The sequence below is a fragment of the Bicyclus anynana genome, chromosome 4 (assembly GCF_947172395.1).
Source record: "Bicyclus anynana chromosome 4, ilBicAnyn1.1, whole genome shotgun sequence".
NCBI classification, from domain to species: domain Eukaryota; kingdom Metazoa; phylum Arthropoda; class Insecta; order Lepidoptera; family Nymphalidae; genus Bicyclus; species Bicyclus anynana.
Window position 1 is genome coordinate 11,380,720 of NC_069086.1, and position 15,032 is coordinate 11,395,751.

At 38.7% G+C, this 15,032-nt stretch overlaps 1 protein-coding gene across 2 annotated transcripts in view; it reads right to left on the reverse strand.

Moving 5' to 3' along the window:
• Window positions 1-15,032, reverse strand: part of LOC112051779 (b(0,+)-type amino acid transporter 1) — a 58,041-nt gene that overhangs the window by 7,572 nt on the left and 35,437 nt on the right. For both annotated transcript variants that reach the window (XM_024090570.2, XM_024090569.2), the window contains exons 2-9: window positions 13,169-13,278; window positions 9,375-9,471; window positions 5,843-5,944; window positions 3,727-3,833; window positions 3,385-3,520; window positions 2,737-2,862; window positions 1,827-1,974; window positions 1,047-1,274 (exon numbers count right to left, since the gene is read on the reverse strand). In XM_024090570.2, the coding sequence (XP_023946338.1) occupies window positions 1,047-1,274; window positions 1,827-1,974; window positions 2,737-2,862; window positions 3,385-3,520; window positions 3,727-3,833; window positions 5,843-5,944; window positions 9,375-9,471; window positions 13,169-13,278 (1,054 nt within the window). The remainder of the gene's footprint in view (window positions 1-1,046; window positions 1,275-1,826; window positions 1,975-2,736; window positions 2,863-3,384; window positions 3,521-3,726; window positions 3,834-5,842; window positions 5,945-9,374; window positions 9,472-13,168; window positions 13,279-15,032) is intronic.

Consider the following 15,032-nt stretch of genomic DNA (forward strand, 5'->3'; position numbering starts at 1 on the left):
TATGCAACTGTCTAACCAAGCATGACCATGCAAAATACCACTACCTAAACGGTACATGATTCTGAGAAATGGACCATTCGTACCTATTCGTATTATCCGCAAACCGAATCCTATTAAGGATAGAAGTGTCATGTTTTCTTAAAAGTGCAGATTGGACGATGATGTAATTAATAGCAACGAGTAGGTGATCATATATATGATTTAATACATGGGAGTTGGTATTTTCAAAGTAAGCTCCTAAAGAATTAATTGAACATTATTTTTCAAATAGTTGACGAAAGAATAGGCCACCTGATGCTAGGGGAAAATTTAAATTATCATCTTTAATAGAGCAACACCTAGCAGATAGCAGACCAATGAGGCCGTAACTAAAGAGAAACAAGCATGCCGATATTTTCCCAGAGGAGTTCGTCTCGTGTCACAAAGAACACTACAATAACATCTCCAGAGAATGCTTCGGTTTATTAGTGAAACATGGAGGTTAGATGGTAGGTATGTTTTCTGTTGGATATGGATAATGGACTCCTGTGACGAAAGTTACGCCTGCTTCCTTAAGTACAATTTTTTTCTCTAACAGATAGCTGTATTCAAAAACGATTAGATGTACTAGATCTTTACGTCCATGTGTGCATGTGGCAAATGGTAGAAACAACTTGCAATAAGAAATATCCTAAAAATTGCAATATGGGGTTTCAAGGTTATGCTACACAACGGACGAGACGGAACGGGACGGCGATGCGACGCTGGCGGGAATTATTGAGTTGTGTTTTGTACTACTAAACAGAGCCGTCGCGCTCGGCGTGACATTGTGTTTGACGTGTTCTATATTAACTATTAATTGTATATACAATGGCTTACGTAACGCCAGCGATGCGTCGCATTCCCGTTCTGTAATCTTAAGGGGCGGATATACAGATAACGCCAGTGCCTCTTTTGTTGAAATGTATATGGACGGTGTTGTATATGACCATGTTGTGGTTAGTGATTATAACTAACCATAACTTGGTCATTTGCTTGCATTATAGCATTAGAATGTCGAAACTTACCTTCCCGCAACAAACAAAGTTCCATTAGCAGAACCAAAGGTGGAGATAGTGACAGCGAGGGGCATCAGCCAGGCCATGGGGCCGAGCAGGCGGTTGCCGAAGGTGACGGCCACCGCGCCGCTGTCTGCCATCTCGCTGACCGACATGACCGCCAGGTACGACACGTTCACCAGCGCGTAGCACAGCGTCACCAGTGGGATGCCAATTATTATGCTCATTGGAAGGTTCCTTGAAAAATCACTCGTGGATTACCTACTTTGATGCTGTGGCGTGCACAAGGCATTGATACTGGGTTAATTTTAGCACTCCACTAAAGTATTTCAAACATGAAATTTCGATAATTTTGTTTGAGATAACGTCGTCAGTTTTAGGAATTTTTACCTAAAACTGAAAACAAAAAAGATTCGTGATTTTTAAAAAAAGAGTGTCACCAGAACTGTCTGTTGTACCTACTTAGAACTTCAACAAAGTGCACGCCATTGCTTTAATGATTTTCGAACTTGTACACATTGATCGAATCATTAATAATAGTGTTCGTAAATTTTAAATTTATACATATAAATTAATATTATATGTATAAATTTAAAATTTACGAACACTAAAGTATTACAAAAAATAAAAGATGTCCCTATATAATATAAAATTCACAAAAAAAAAAAAAAAAAATTACTACGCAATGTTTAAAACATTTTTTATAGTTTTTGAGATACAGTCATTGTTATTAACGAATGTTAAGGTAAATAAAATAACCTTACAATAAAAATAACGATTGTCACTTACTTGGATGGGTTTTTAATTTCCTCAGTAACATAGTTAAGGTTATTCCAGCCGTCATAGGCCCAGAGGCCGGTGTAGAAGGCTGCGGCGATGTTGCCCAGAGTCGCCGTGCTACTGGCGAAGTTGGGCTCCTGTAAATGTCGCGTATTACCTGCACCATACGGACACAACCTCCTGTCAGTCTATTCGCAAGTATGAAATACCCATTATGATTGAAACAACATCGATGATACATATTTTATGCCATGGATAAATGTTATTGGATGACGACATTGAATGGTTTTGTTTGTAGCGATGAGAGTATAAAGGATCTGCTACATTGTACAGTGTAATTGGATGTAGGTACTCGGTTTAGTGTACAGTTTGAATACGTGGTTGTTTAACTGTTTTAAGAACTAACATAGGTAACTGAAAACTTAGCAGCCCTCTATAAATTATCTCACTCGTTATTGGGAACGGTGGTCAATAAACTATTCCATCGTAGGAACCTCCATCTACTCACATCTACCTATATGAAAGAGGGGCGCTGGATGATTCACATATTTAAGACTCAGGTATCTGGTAATCTTTTTTATCTTTAACTATCTTGTATACTCAGGTAACTCTACTTTTCTATCTTTATCTGATAAAGAAAATCTTGAAAATCCACTAATTATTAGACTTTAATAAGTACAATGAAAAAAAATATGAATTTCATGTGATCTTTTTTCAAAAATAACGGTTATTGAATTGATACCCACTTACATATAATCTAACGCCTCTTCCAACACTATATTTACAAAGAAACATTACTTTGCTTTACGGTTTGATTCATCGCAAAGGAATTCGGAAATTTGGAATCATGTAGCAGACCCTTCATTAACGTGTGATGAAATGCCTATCGTGAATGTGTTTGTGTTGCCGTGTGTATTACCTAGTATCAATTTGTATGCTCCCCCGCAGACGATTATAGCAATCGCTACCAATTTAGCCGCAGTAAAGATGTTTTGGACATTCGTCGCTAGATTCACACTGTAGCAGTTGACCGCCAGTATCATTACTAGAATTGGTAGAAAACTTCTGTTAAGTGCATGAAACAAAACATACAAAATAATGTAAAGTAACAACAGCACATCACCAACAATAAATATCATCTGGAGGTAAGTACATATTTAGTTACATTTCATTGAAATTCTAATTGAACCCATTCAGACCCTGTAGCCAAGTGGCCCGTCGATTCTCTTTCTACGATCGCAAACGCTTCGAAAACTAGAAAAATGTATGGATATGACATTTACATCGACAGGTCACGTGATCAAGATCTGTCATTCCTATACATTTTTCTAGTTTTAGAAGCGTTTGAGATCGTAGAAAGAAAATCGACATGCCACATGGCATGGCTACAGGGGCAGGTTTTTCGACAATTATTTCATACTTTGCAAAGTGTGCACTATATAATCTCTTATTTAGGTACCGTACAAAGTACTTAGTTCGCTGTTTACTGACTATACAAATATATCAGTATTTAGATTTGTGAACCAATGGAAAAAAATATCAAGATGATATGCATAAAAAGAAATACCAATAGATATGACGGCCACAAGTTTGACAAGTGAATCAGGTGGCTCGCATTCTGACACGAAGGGTTCCACGGCGTACTTGGCGAAGGTCAGGCAGATGATGGCCATTTGGGAGGGCTTCAAGACCAATGTCGATACCTAGAGTAAACAAAATGTATGAAGTTTGTTTTATAAGCTTTGATTACACTCCAAAGATAAAATTCTTCATTATTAATTCAATGTTTACACCTTCATAAAAATGTTAGAAAAGTAATTTAACCCAGTAAATAGTAATTTACATACCTACTACGAATAAAATTTTTAAATACTTGTAAAAAAGAAAATATCACTGTCTAGGAACTTACCCATGAAAACAAAAATGCAGGAGGTCCACCGAAAGCGTCCATAAAGTACGCGTACTCGGCTCCAGAGGATGTATTCATCGTTCCTAGCTCCGCATAAGCCAGCGCTCCTGTTGACAATTAGAATTTGGTAAATAGGTAGGCATTTTATGCTTTGCCAGCACCATTATCGATGCATATAAGACTTGTATTATGTGAGGGGACCGTCCAGATTGGTACACAAAAATGATTATTTTCAAGCGATTTTGTGTGGTTATACTCTGTTACAATAATATTATGCACCTTGATGCTTTACAGTTTATGGGGCGGGACGGCGACGCGACGCTTCACGCTGTCGTGTGGTGAGCAGGATTGTAACTAGTTGATATAAAACACGCCACACAGAGCCGTCGCGAACAAAGGAGACCGGAAAGCTACAGGCCAATAACTCTCCTCCCAACCACGTCCAAGGTATTCGAGGTGCTACTCTTGCAGCAGCTGTCGCGCTATGTTACGCTTAGACCGGAACAGTTTGGGTTCCGGGCGGAACATAGCACTACTCTACAGCTCGCAAGAGTCCTGCACCTCTTCGCCACCGCAGTGAATAAAAAGGAGACTGCTATAGCGGCCTTCCTAGATATGGAAAAGGCCTTCGACCGCGTATGGCACGAGGGCCTGCTCTACAAACTAGTGAAGGCCAACATTCCGAAGAAAATAATGAGAATACTGAAATCCTTCCTCACAAACAGGAAATTCAGAGTCAAAACAGATGGAGAGCTCTCTGAAGAGTATGAAATAACAGCCGGAGTCCCACAAGGCAGCTGTCTGTCTCCTGTACTATACGCCGCATTCACAGATGACATCCCAGCCCTACCAGGCACAACACTAGCGCTGTACGCAGATGACGCGGCGTACATTACCACGTCGCTAAATCATGAGCACGCCGTCAAAAAACTGCAACGCACACTCGACGCTCTACCTGATTGGCTCGAGAAATGGAGACTGTCTGTGAATGTGGCCAAAACACAGGCAATAACCACGGGCCATGAAACCAAATGGCACGTTAAATTGAAGTTCTATGGACAAGATATAAAGTGGTCAAGCACAGTAAAGTACCTCGGCCTTACTATAGACCGCAACCTCAGCATGAAGCCCCACATTAAAAGCGTGGCAGCGAAGGCAGCGATCGCTACTCGACACCTCAGACCAGTGCTCTCCTCGCATTTACCGCTCCGGACGAAGATTGGGGTGTACAAGACATATGTACGCCCCATTCTCACATACGCCGCGCCCGCCTGGTACGCTCTCGCGAAGGAGAGCAACCGGAAGACGCTCAGAGCGAAGCAGACCATAGCTCTCAGAATAATCGCGAACGCTCCTCGATACGTCAGGAACCTCACCATCTCGAGGGACCTGCGTGTCGAGGACTTAGACGCAGTTATACACCAACTGGCGCTTAGAGCCTTCTCCAAAGCCGATACGTCGCTGCTCCCCCATATAAGGGACATTGCGCCGTACCACGCTCGCCCACCAGACCGAAAGGCGTACCCCAGGGATATACTCTAGGTAGAGTCACCCAATGAGGCTACATGCTGAGGTTGCCATTCAGGCGACCTCACCAAATCCACGAGAGGAAGAAGACGAAGAAAATGCGAAAAGGAGTACCATAAACGCCCCCACCCGGGGGCACATCCAATGACCGCGCCATATTAATGGCGTGCGAATGAACACCACACGCAGGAGGCATAGCCTCGATCGTGTATACCCCCAGACTCATACGGGTCTGTGAGAAGAAGCAACATGGTCGCGAACAATGCGCTGCAAGCAGCCGTGTCACGTCGCCGACACACCCGACGGGAATACAACAAGAGCCAGACGGGACAGGGCGTGAGCGAAGTGCGAGCGCAACGGTAGTTTGTTTGAGATCTCCCTACACGTGATCCCGGTAACGGGATACACGTCACGCTCGCAGTGTGACGTCGCGTTGCCGTCTTGCCCCGTCCACTGTCTGCCCAAACCATAAATGTAGGCGATTTGATTCTTTCTCTCTTTCTTTATTCCTATTATAAAGAGGTCCGTGATACCAAGCAATATAACCATTTGATAAATCAAACGCGGTTCAAATGTCCTTAATACTCACCTAGCAGCGAGAGCAGACCGCACGCCATCCATATGATGAAGCTTATGCCCACTGAGCCGGTGCGCTCCAAAAGCCCAGAGGGCGACACGAATATACCAGAACCTAAACATAAAAACAATACTTAGATAATTAGGTACGAGTAAATGCATAATTATTTTAAGAGCTTTGATAGCCCAGTGGATATGACCCCTGCCTCCGATTTCGTAGGGTGTGTGTTCGAATCGGGTCAACTTTTCAGTTGTTTGCATTTTAAGAAATTAAATATCAGGTGTCTCAAACGGTGAAGAAAAAACATCGTGATGAAATCTGCATACCAGAGAATTTTCTTAATTCTCTGCGTGTGTTAAGTCTGCCAATCCGCATTGGGCCAGCGTGGTGGACTATTGGCCTAACCCCTATCATTCTGAGAGAAGACTCGAGCTCTGCAGTGAGCCGAATATGGGTTGATAATGATGATGATGATAATTATTTTAGACTATAAAATTTAAGCACAACTTTTATTTGCCTGAATGTTTTTATATTTTAGAATCATCATCATCATATCAGCCGATGGACGTCCACTGCATTACATAGACCTTTTTTAGGGACTTCCAAACATCACGATCGAGAGCCGCCTGCATCTAGCAAATCCCAGCGAGTCGCTTGATGTAGTCAGTCCATCCGGTGGTCGATCAACACTGAGCTTTCTAGTGCGGGGTCGCCATTTCAGCACCTTGGGCCCCAACGTCCATCGGCTCAGGCACTGAGGAATTTCGGACGAAAAGATATCGCAAAATTTCCCCAATGCGGCCCAGACAAGTTAGATTAGACGGTTCTTTACCTCTTTCTCGAAATTGGACCTACCTAACTGGACCACATGTAGTTATGTATTCGTCTACAATTTCGAATACAACGTTCGCAACTATGAGTATGAGTGAGTGGAGCGATACATGAGCATTACGCATTATTTTCGTTTTGGCCATGTTAATTTTCAGGCCCACCAGTTGAGAAACTGTTGAAATCATTGAGCATGGTACTAAAGTCAACCAGAGTCTCTGCTATGATGATGATGATGATTAAAAAAGCTGAAAGGTTTTCTGTTCTAGAGTCACAATGGAAACTCAACAACTGGACAAAGTGCCCCTATTAAAACCGTTAGTTATGAAGATACTCAATACTTAGATACGTATTTACCTACTAGCATGTTGGTCAAAAGGCTCGAGCAAATATTTAATTAAAGGTGTCATATTCTATTGCAATTATCCGAGGTGTCTATTCCAAGAACAAACGTGGAGCCTTTGTATGGATATAGCATTACATTACAATGTCTTTAAAGATAATAACAAATTACCACAAGATTATTTTTCTGTTTGATAATTCTATTAACTTTTCTTCATTATTCCCGTTTAACTTCGGAAATGTTATAGTCTACATAAAATGTTTTAGTTTACCCTAAGAAAAATATTTTTAAAAAAAGAAATTATTGTACATACTACTCGGACTATCAATAGGTTAGGTAGGTACGAGTAGGTATATTAATAGAAAACCTAATAATCCTTATGAGCAGATTTTCATGCGATTTTCACCAAAAGATAGAGTTATATGAGGAAGGTTTAGTTAATCTGTCAAGGTTTTGTGTAAATCGGTTGAAAAATAAAAAATAAACCCGCTTGAGATTCATAAAATACGTCGAAAATAATGCAAAATAAGTATTTTATCTTGGACTAAAAAATGGACACGTGCAATTGAAGATGAAAATAATTAATATGCCTTAAAGCAGGGTTTCTCAAACTTTCCAAGTGACAGCGAACCCCTTACTAAATAATTGACGACCCCCCCCCCCCCTCCCCCCAAGAAAACCACCAAACGTCAACCAAAAGAAATGTCTTTGAAATATTAATGTGATGCTTGTTTCATGTCGCAAATGGATTCAATGGTAGGAGTAATTTTGGACAATTTTAACCTTAATTCTGACGGTATCAGTTATCAAGCCACCATTACATGAATCTTATTGCGAACCCCCTGCCGTCGAATGGCAATCCCCTAGGGGTACCTACTTTGAGAAACCCTGTCTTATAGAATCAATTTTCTTGCGAACAAAGTTGCGGGCAACCGATAGGGAATAAAAAAAATAACACGATAATATTCTAAATGATCAATAATTTAATATTTTTTAAAAGCTGCTGTTTTTATTAATTTCCTTTCATAGCAATGATCAAAAGATGAAAAGCACAAGATTCAATGGCAATCTCGTTTTTATGGCTTCGTCCTGTGCCAATTGAACGCAATACATTCACGCCAATTAAGTGCTGTGTAGTATAGTATGCGGGAGGTATTTATTTTCTTTAATTAATTTGCCTCAATACGACATTGCAATGTTTACACACCATTTATAAATGGGTTACGTTGTGAGATATTAAAACAGTGGGGCATGTATTTAGCTCATTGTGTTAAAGACGAGACAATGGTAAACTCGTACGAGGTTATGAAACACTAGGACGCTCGCAAAAATAGGTATAGCTTTATCTCTTTAAGGAGTTAACCCATAAGTGTGAAATTTTAATTTTATTTAAATATATTTTTTTTTTTTTACCTATAATGGATCGTCTATCATCATCATCATCCTACAACCTACCATTAAAAACAAATCCTTGGAAAATGGCTTATCTATACTAGCATTATGTAGAGGAACGATTTATTTGTGTTTGTTTGTTTGTTTATTGAATAGGTTCCCAAACTACTGAATCGATTTAAAAAAATCTTTTACTATTGGGGAGCTACATTATACCCAGTATAAACAAGCGCTTAGCTGCAATCACGCCTGATGGTAAGCGATGATGCAGCTTACGGTGGAACGCGCTTGCCTAGAAGATGCCTATTCTTTTGACTTGATACCCATATTGTAGGTGGTGGGTAAAACAGAAGCTGTAAGAGCTTTCCTGGTGCTATATACCTGTAGGCTATTAGGTATTTATCCCCGTATTCCTACAGGAACGGTTACTACGCGGGTGAAAGCATGATACTAGCGGTTGCTAGTATTTTCATATATCCAACATCTTTCCCCAGGATAGAATTATCAAAATTCTTGAACCATTATATGATTGTAGTACATATTGCGGTAATTGGTACATTGATTTTTAAAATGTAAGAATTTGGTAAGATCCTATTAGAGCAGCTTTTGATACTCTACTCTAGTCATAGAGAGATAACTTGCTTAAAGACCTTGGCCTCTCTAGAAGTGCAGCTAGTTCTATATTAGAACGAGTATCCAAAGCTGCTCTAATAGGATCTTACCAAATTTGGATAGGTAGGGAGAACAACACGAGCAGAGAAGGGGAGTGTTGATCGATCGTCAAGGAATTCCTTAACCCTACATCCAGTAGTCACAAGTCCTGGACTTTGCTTGGTGTTTTTCTCTCTACCACGCGATGGACCCGGCACCTGCTCGGTGAATCCATGGAATGCTAAGATATTCGTCTCTCATAGTGGTATTAATAGTGCAATCTCTTTTCGCGGACGATATCGCGTGCGTCTGCTATTAGGTTAAGCTTACCAATCATAGTGCCGACGATTAGAGCCACCCCACTGAAGAGTCCCACCCGTCTCTTGAGGTGAACAGGGTCGTCCGCAGCTGCGTCCGACCCCTCCAGCTGTAAAACAAGCACAACTTAGACCCACACGTCTAATTTTCTCACTAGCTGATGATGATGAAACACTAGCGTTCACTATGGTTCGTGCGAAGTAGCTTGGTGTGGGCAACAGTTGCCGTATAACATTCATAATACACAGGTACTAATATCGTGTATCACAGAAAACTTTCTAGAGTAAAATGAACTGTCACCCGCACTCTGCTACAACGCACGAGCTGTAGTGTTTCTTCATTATTATTTTAGCGACCTACTCCAGACCTGTTCCAATGAGAGTTGGCGGGCTTATAGTGATAATGTTAGACCACTATCAGATGTTAATAGGAATGGCCGGGACCAATGGTTTAACGTGCTCTCCGAGGTACAAGGTACCACTACCACCTTCAGGATGAGAATTTAAAAAAAAATCTTAGAAGTAAGAAAAATTCAGTTTCTCTTAGTCCGACTAAAAATACAGATTGACATGATTAAAAAAAATGAGTTTTATATAACTATATACCTATATGTACTTCTTTTATCATTCCAATTATTTTGTAAGACACAAAATTTTGTTTTAGTATAGATCAATTTATTAAATAAAGTTAGGTTTAAATTTAGGTTAGGTTTAGGTTAGGTAAGGCTTAGGCTTAGCTTAGTTTTAGGTTAGGTTAGGTTAAATTTAGGTTAGGTACTTGTACCGACTCGTAAATCTATGGTATCAAACTTATGCATGACGGATAGGTCCGTTATAAAATCAACGCATAATAATTATATTCCATTGTTCCAAAGCTATAGAGATCGTCAATATACCTACCTAATGTTAAATGCATTGTACAAGTATGTTAGAAAAAAAATCACCTACATCTTACTATCGGTGTGTTACCAAAAATAATATGTAAAACCTACGTAATATTATATGAATTACGTAGGAAACTTCCTACGCACGGAGACATCATTATGAGACACTTTAAATATCTTGAAACTTTTTCATACTCCTCAAATAAACAAATCTGTTTCTTATCTAATGTTTTGGGAAAGTTGTAACACCTACACGTACATAATTTGTAAACATTATACGTACACGTATTACGAAACGAATCATAAATATTTCACTTTAAAAATGAAAATTTCCTTGGCCCAAATGTACAAAAATAATTATAAGTATTTTTACGTATGTCGTTGTTGAAATACTAATACAGTTTATTTTATTGCTCATGCGTTAGATGTAAAGAAGGCAAGTAATGTTTCAGGGATGGGATTCTGCTATTTTACCTATACTTATCGATGTACCTAATATTCGCCTATAACAAGTTATATTAGAATTTGAACCTTATTTCTATGGGATGTCTAGTATTCTAGTATAATATGTCACTAACAACGAAGTTGCCATGGAAATGAGCGATGTCACATCGCTGTAAGTGTACAGAATGCAGGGGCAGACTGCTCTGTAAACCGTTAAAGTCTGACATTATAAATTTTACTGTGTAAAAAAACAAAGTCCTCCGCCACGTAGGTTTCTATCAGCGGCGAAGAGTTCATGCAAGCCGCTTCCCGCCGGGTTACCTTTAAAAATCCATGCATATTCATTGTTGTACTGTATCTAGATATATGATGAACCGGAGTTTGTATCACGCTGTATGAATTTCCTTCTCTTTGGAACGGCTTCATCTAAATTCCATCCTTCGCCACTGGTACCTATGTCTGTTTATTCGCTATTAATTCGAAGACTACTGAACGGTTTTTCATGCAATTTTATAGATGGAGAGATTTATGAAGAAAATTTATGTACGTTTATAATTTGTCAAGATTTTAATTCGATTAAATATCACGATATTCTTTATAAGTGCCGAAAAAAAGCCACCTTTCAAGGGAGTTTCATCAGAAACGCTGTCTAAACCCTTTAAAATATAACAATACAACAATAATGGGATATTCAGTTTTTATACAATGGATCGCATAACGAAAGCAAAGTTACGGGCGTCTGCTTGTTTACATTAATAAAATGGAATGTGTGCAATGTTGTGCTTAAATTGTCATTTATAAAAGCAATTAAATCATTTGGTAGTCAGTTATTTATTTTAATTTCTTGGCGATGTTGCAATGCTGACAAATCAATAAAAACAAGGTTAATATACCGTGTCCATTACCATCTGATATTATTATTTGTAAAAGGTCGATGAACTTTATTATCACAACAAATATGAAATAGAAAGCTAAAAGCTTCCATCCAACTCTTTCAGTAAATCTTTCATGACCTAATTATGAAGCATTAGCGAAATAATAATATTGGAAACGTTAAATCTTAATGAACGAGATTCAGATTTCGTAAAAGCGTAATGAAGTTCCACACGTGGAACTAGCAAAAGCCCGCAATTTTGTTTGCGAGAAGATCATTTTATGGAAGAAAATATAGTTAGTATAAAGTGTTAAATAAAATGACCTTCAAAAGATATATTTTTACTTTTTTGTAGGTCTATAAAAATGGAAAATTTTCACCAGAAAACAGAAAATCTTTTCTTGAATGCGTTTTATTTCCAAAGGGTCTCCATTTTCGAAAGCTCACACGCGGTTTGGTTTTTTGACACTACCAACAATCGTCATATTTCAGTTAATTCACAATAAATCTTGACATATTATATACCGAAAGCTTTCTCATTAATCACTCTATATGTACATTATACTGGTGGGAAACGCATGAAAATCCGTTCAGTCTTTGAGTTTTTCGGACAGACAGAGGACTTTGTTTTATCATATGTATAAAAATATATATGCAATTATATATAACGAGTTTATTGTAGTATTTCACAAGTACACAAGTTACTGAATCAATAAAAGTAATTTATGTACAAAAGGTACAAAAATAGATGAAGAAAAAATAACGTGAGTCACCGAGATGAAACTGCGTTGGTAACGTCAAGCGAAAACACCAAGACAAGACACCAATCACGTACGCAGTACCCCTATTACGTATCTCGGTGTAGCATTCAAATACCCCAAGACCGTGATGGACCTGCCAATGCATAGCTTGCAATGTTAAAAACATTTACTTAGTCGAGGTTACTACACCATTGATGAGTTAATGATAAATATGCTTGGAGACCATTGGATCAGCGTCCACCTTCACACAGGAAGTACAACTATAGAAAATTGTAATGTTGTCATCGATTGTAAATTATAATATTGTCTGTTTTTTTTAAAAGAGCAACTGTTGAGTTTCTTGCCGGTTTCTTCTCAGCAGAACCTGCCTTCCGAACCGGCGGTAGAATCTTTACAAATAGTCAACTGACGTATCAAAGGTTCCTATAAACTGAGCCTACTTGAATAAATGAATTTTAAATAATAAGTCACTTCATCATTTTTCGTTGTATTTTCGTTTTTGTGATCATCTACAGAGCCGTGATAGCCCGGTGGATATGACCTATGCCTCCGATTCCGGAGGGTGTGTGGGTTGGAATCCGGGGCATACACCTCCAACTTTTCAGTTGTGTTGTGTTTAAGAAATTAAATGTCACGTGTCTCAAACTGTAAAGGAAAAACATCGTGAGAAAACCTGCATACCAGAAAATTTTCCTAATTCTCTGCGTGTGAAAGAAAGAGCGAAACGAAAGAGAACGATATTTTCGGTTCGCCGCTATTGGTCGACAATGTCTTTTTTTCACGAGTAGGAGAAGAAGCAAGTTAGTAAAAGCTAGGCTAGTTGTAAAGAGGTCACGAGCTGTACCTTGTCTCCTGGGTTGGCGTTGCCGTCGGCGAGCGCTCCCGCCGCGCCGTCCTCGGCGTCGCAGTCGGCGGCGCACCCGCGCCACACCAGTCCGCCTTCGCGTGCGCCCCCTGCGACACACAAATACCTATTGTAATCATCATCAAGCTTTGTACTCATGTAGTGTAATATAATATTATCATTAACATCATTATCATCATCAGCATCATCATCGCCTTTTACAAGGACTTCCAAACATAATGATCCTGAGCCGCTTGCATCTAGCGAACGCTGTTTGTTCCTTATACGTTAATGATTGTTCAAATGTCGTCAGTTCATCATCATTATCAGCATATTATAACGCCCCACTTCACGACCAAGGAGAGGGAACATAGAACTTAAGCCTACCACGCAGCTACGTGGTAATGTCTGACTCACTATGGATCACTGTCAGACTGCCACACACGATCAAAGGGGAAAGGCCACCGGCCCATACAACGCCGGCCTAGGAAAACCAGGTATACCCCCGTGTAAAAGTGTATGGAGATGATAATATGATGTATAAATAAGTATGTAGTTAAATAATTGGTGTAGTAAAAGTATGTTAGTTAAAGAAAAATGCTCTTTTTGTCACTCTTCTAGGGCAAATTGTTCGCCGGTGTACCAAACCGGCGAAGTAACATTAGCAGCTGTATTTTTTTTGTATCATTATTTTCTATTACCAACAAGCTTAACAAACAATAAAACGAACAAACAAATCAGTTATAACTCTTCAAAAAATATCGTAATACTCAGGCTGTATGGTCAACGATTTTAGCTTGTCCCCGTTGTGGATAAATTAAAGTGTCGTAAGACGTTGAAGCAAACTTTTTTTTAATAAAATAATGATTTCATTATTAAAGTAGAATTATCATGATTTTTTTAGATATAAGTAAACTGCCAGCTGATAAGGGTAGGTTTCAAAATATCGAAGTATTGTCATTGTTATTGTTTCGAAATTTTTTTTCACTTTCCACATCTATAAGCGCGCTGCTAATTTGATGGTAAACTTGATCGTGTGTGGCTGACCTTATTGTTTATGGCCGTGTTCTTCAAAGCACGGGGGTGGAACATCACCAACTTCCCAACTCTGTAGTCAATGAGTTATTCATTTATAAGGCTATTAGGTATAAAAGAAAACATTAACTCAAAATTCAGTAGATTTATCACTTCTACATCCAAAATCGAATGAGCTCATTTATTCGACCAACTTTTAATGCACTAAATTCATGACTCGACCATTATCCTCATAATATTATTTTGAGTAATGTACTTACATCCTCATGTAAGTAGGCACTTACTCATAAGTAATGAGAATAGAAACAAACGATCAAAATCGAATTTAATAATACGAGTATGTTAGCTAAACTAAATATTTATAATCCGTCCCAATCTAAGCTTTGATAGGTATATTATGCCAAGTATTTTGTAGAATCATTTTACTCTCAATTCTATTACAAGCTATTTCTGTAATATAAAAACAAATCCCCCTAAATATATCCTTTATTTAAGTAATGTCTCCATTTCAAACGACACGTGTATGTATAAATTGCTCGATAATGGTTTTCGAGAGAACAAAAAGCAGAAACGATTGTATTATTCGTGCCAACTGTCGAGACCACCACGAGGTGTTGCAAAGTCGATTATTTTAAAACTACAATCAATTATGTTTCGCGACTAACGCGAGAAAAACAAAAAAAAGATTTTGAAAAATTCAAGGATGGTCTTTTCAATTATAACGTCGGCCGATAATATTAAAAGTTTATATTATTTTAGAAAAAAATCATAAATGTTAGTTACATTGCTTTATAACAAGAAGTCGACCGTGCCGTGATAGCCCAGTGAA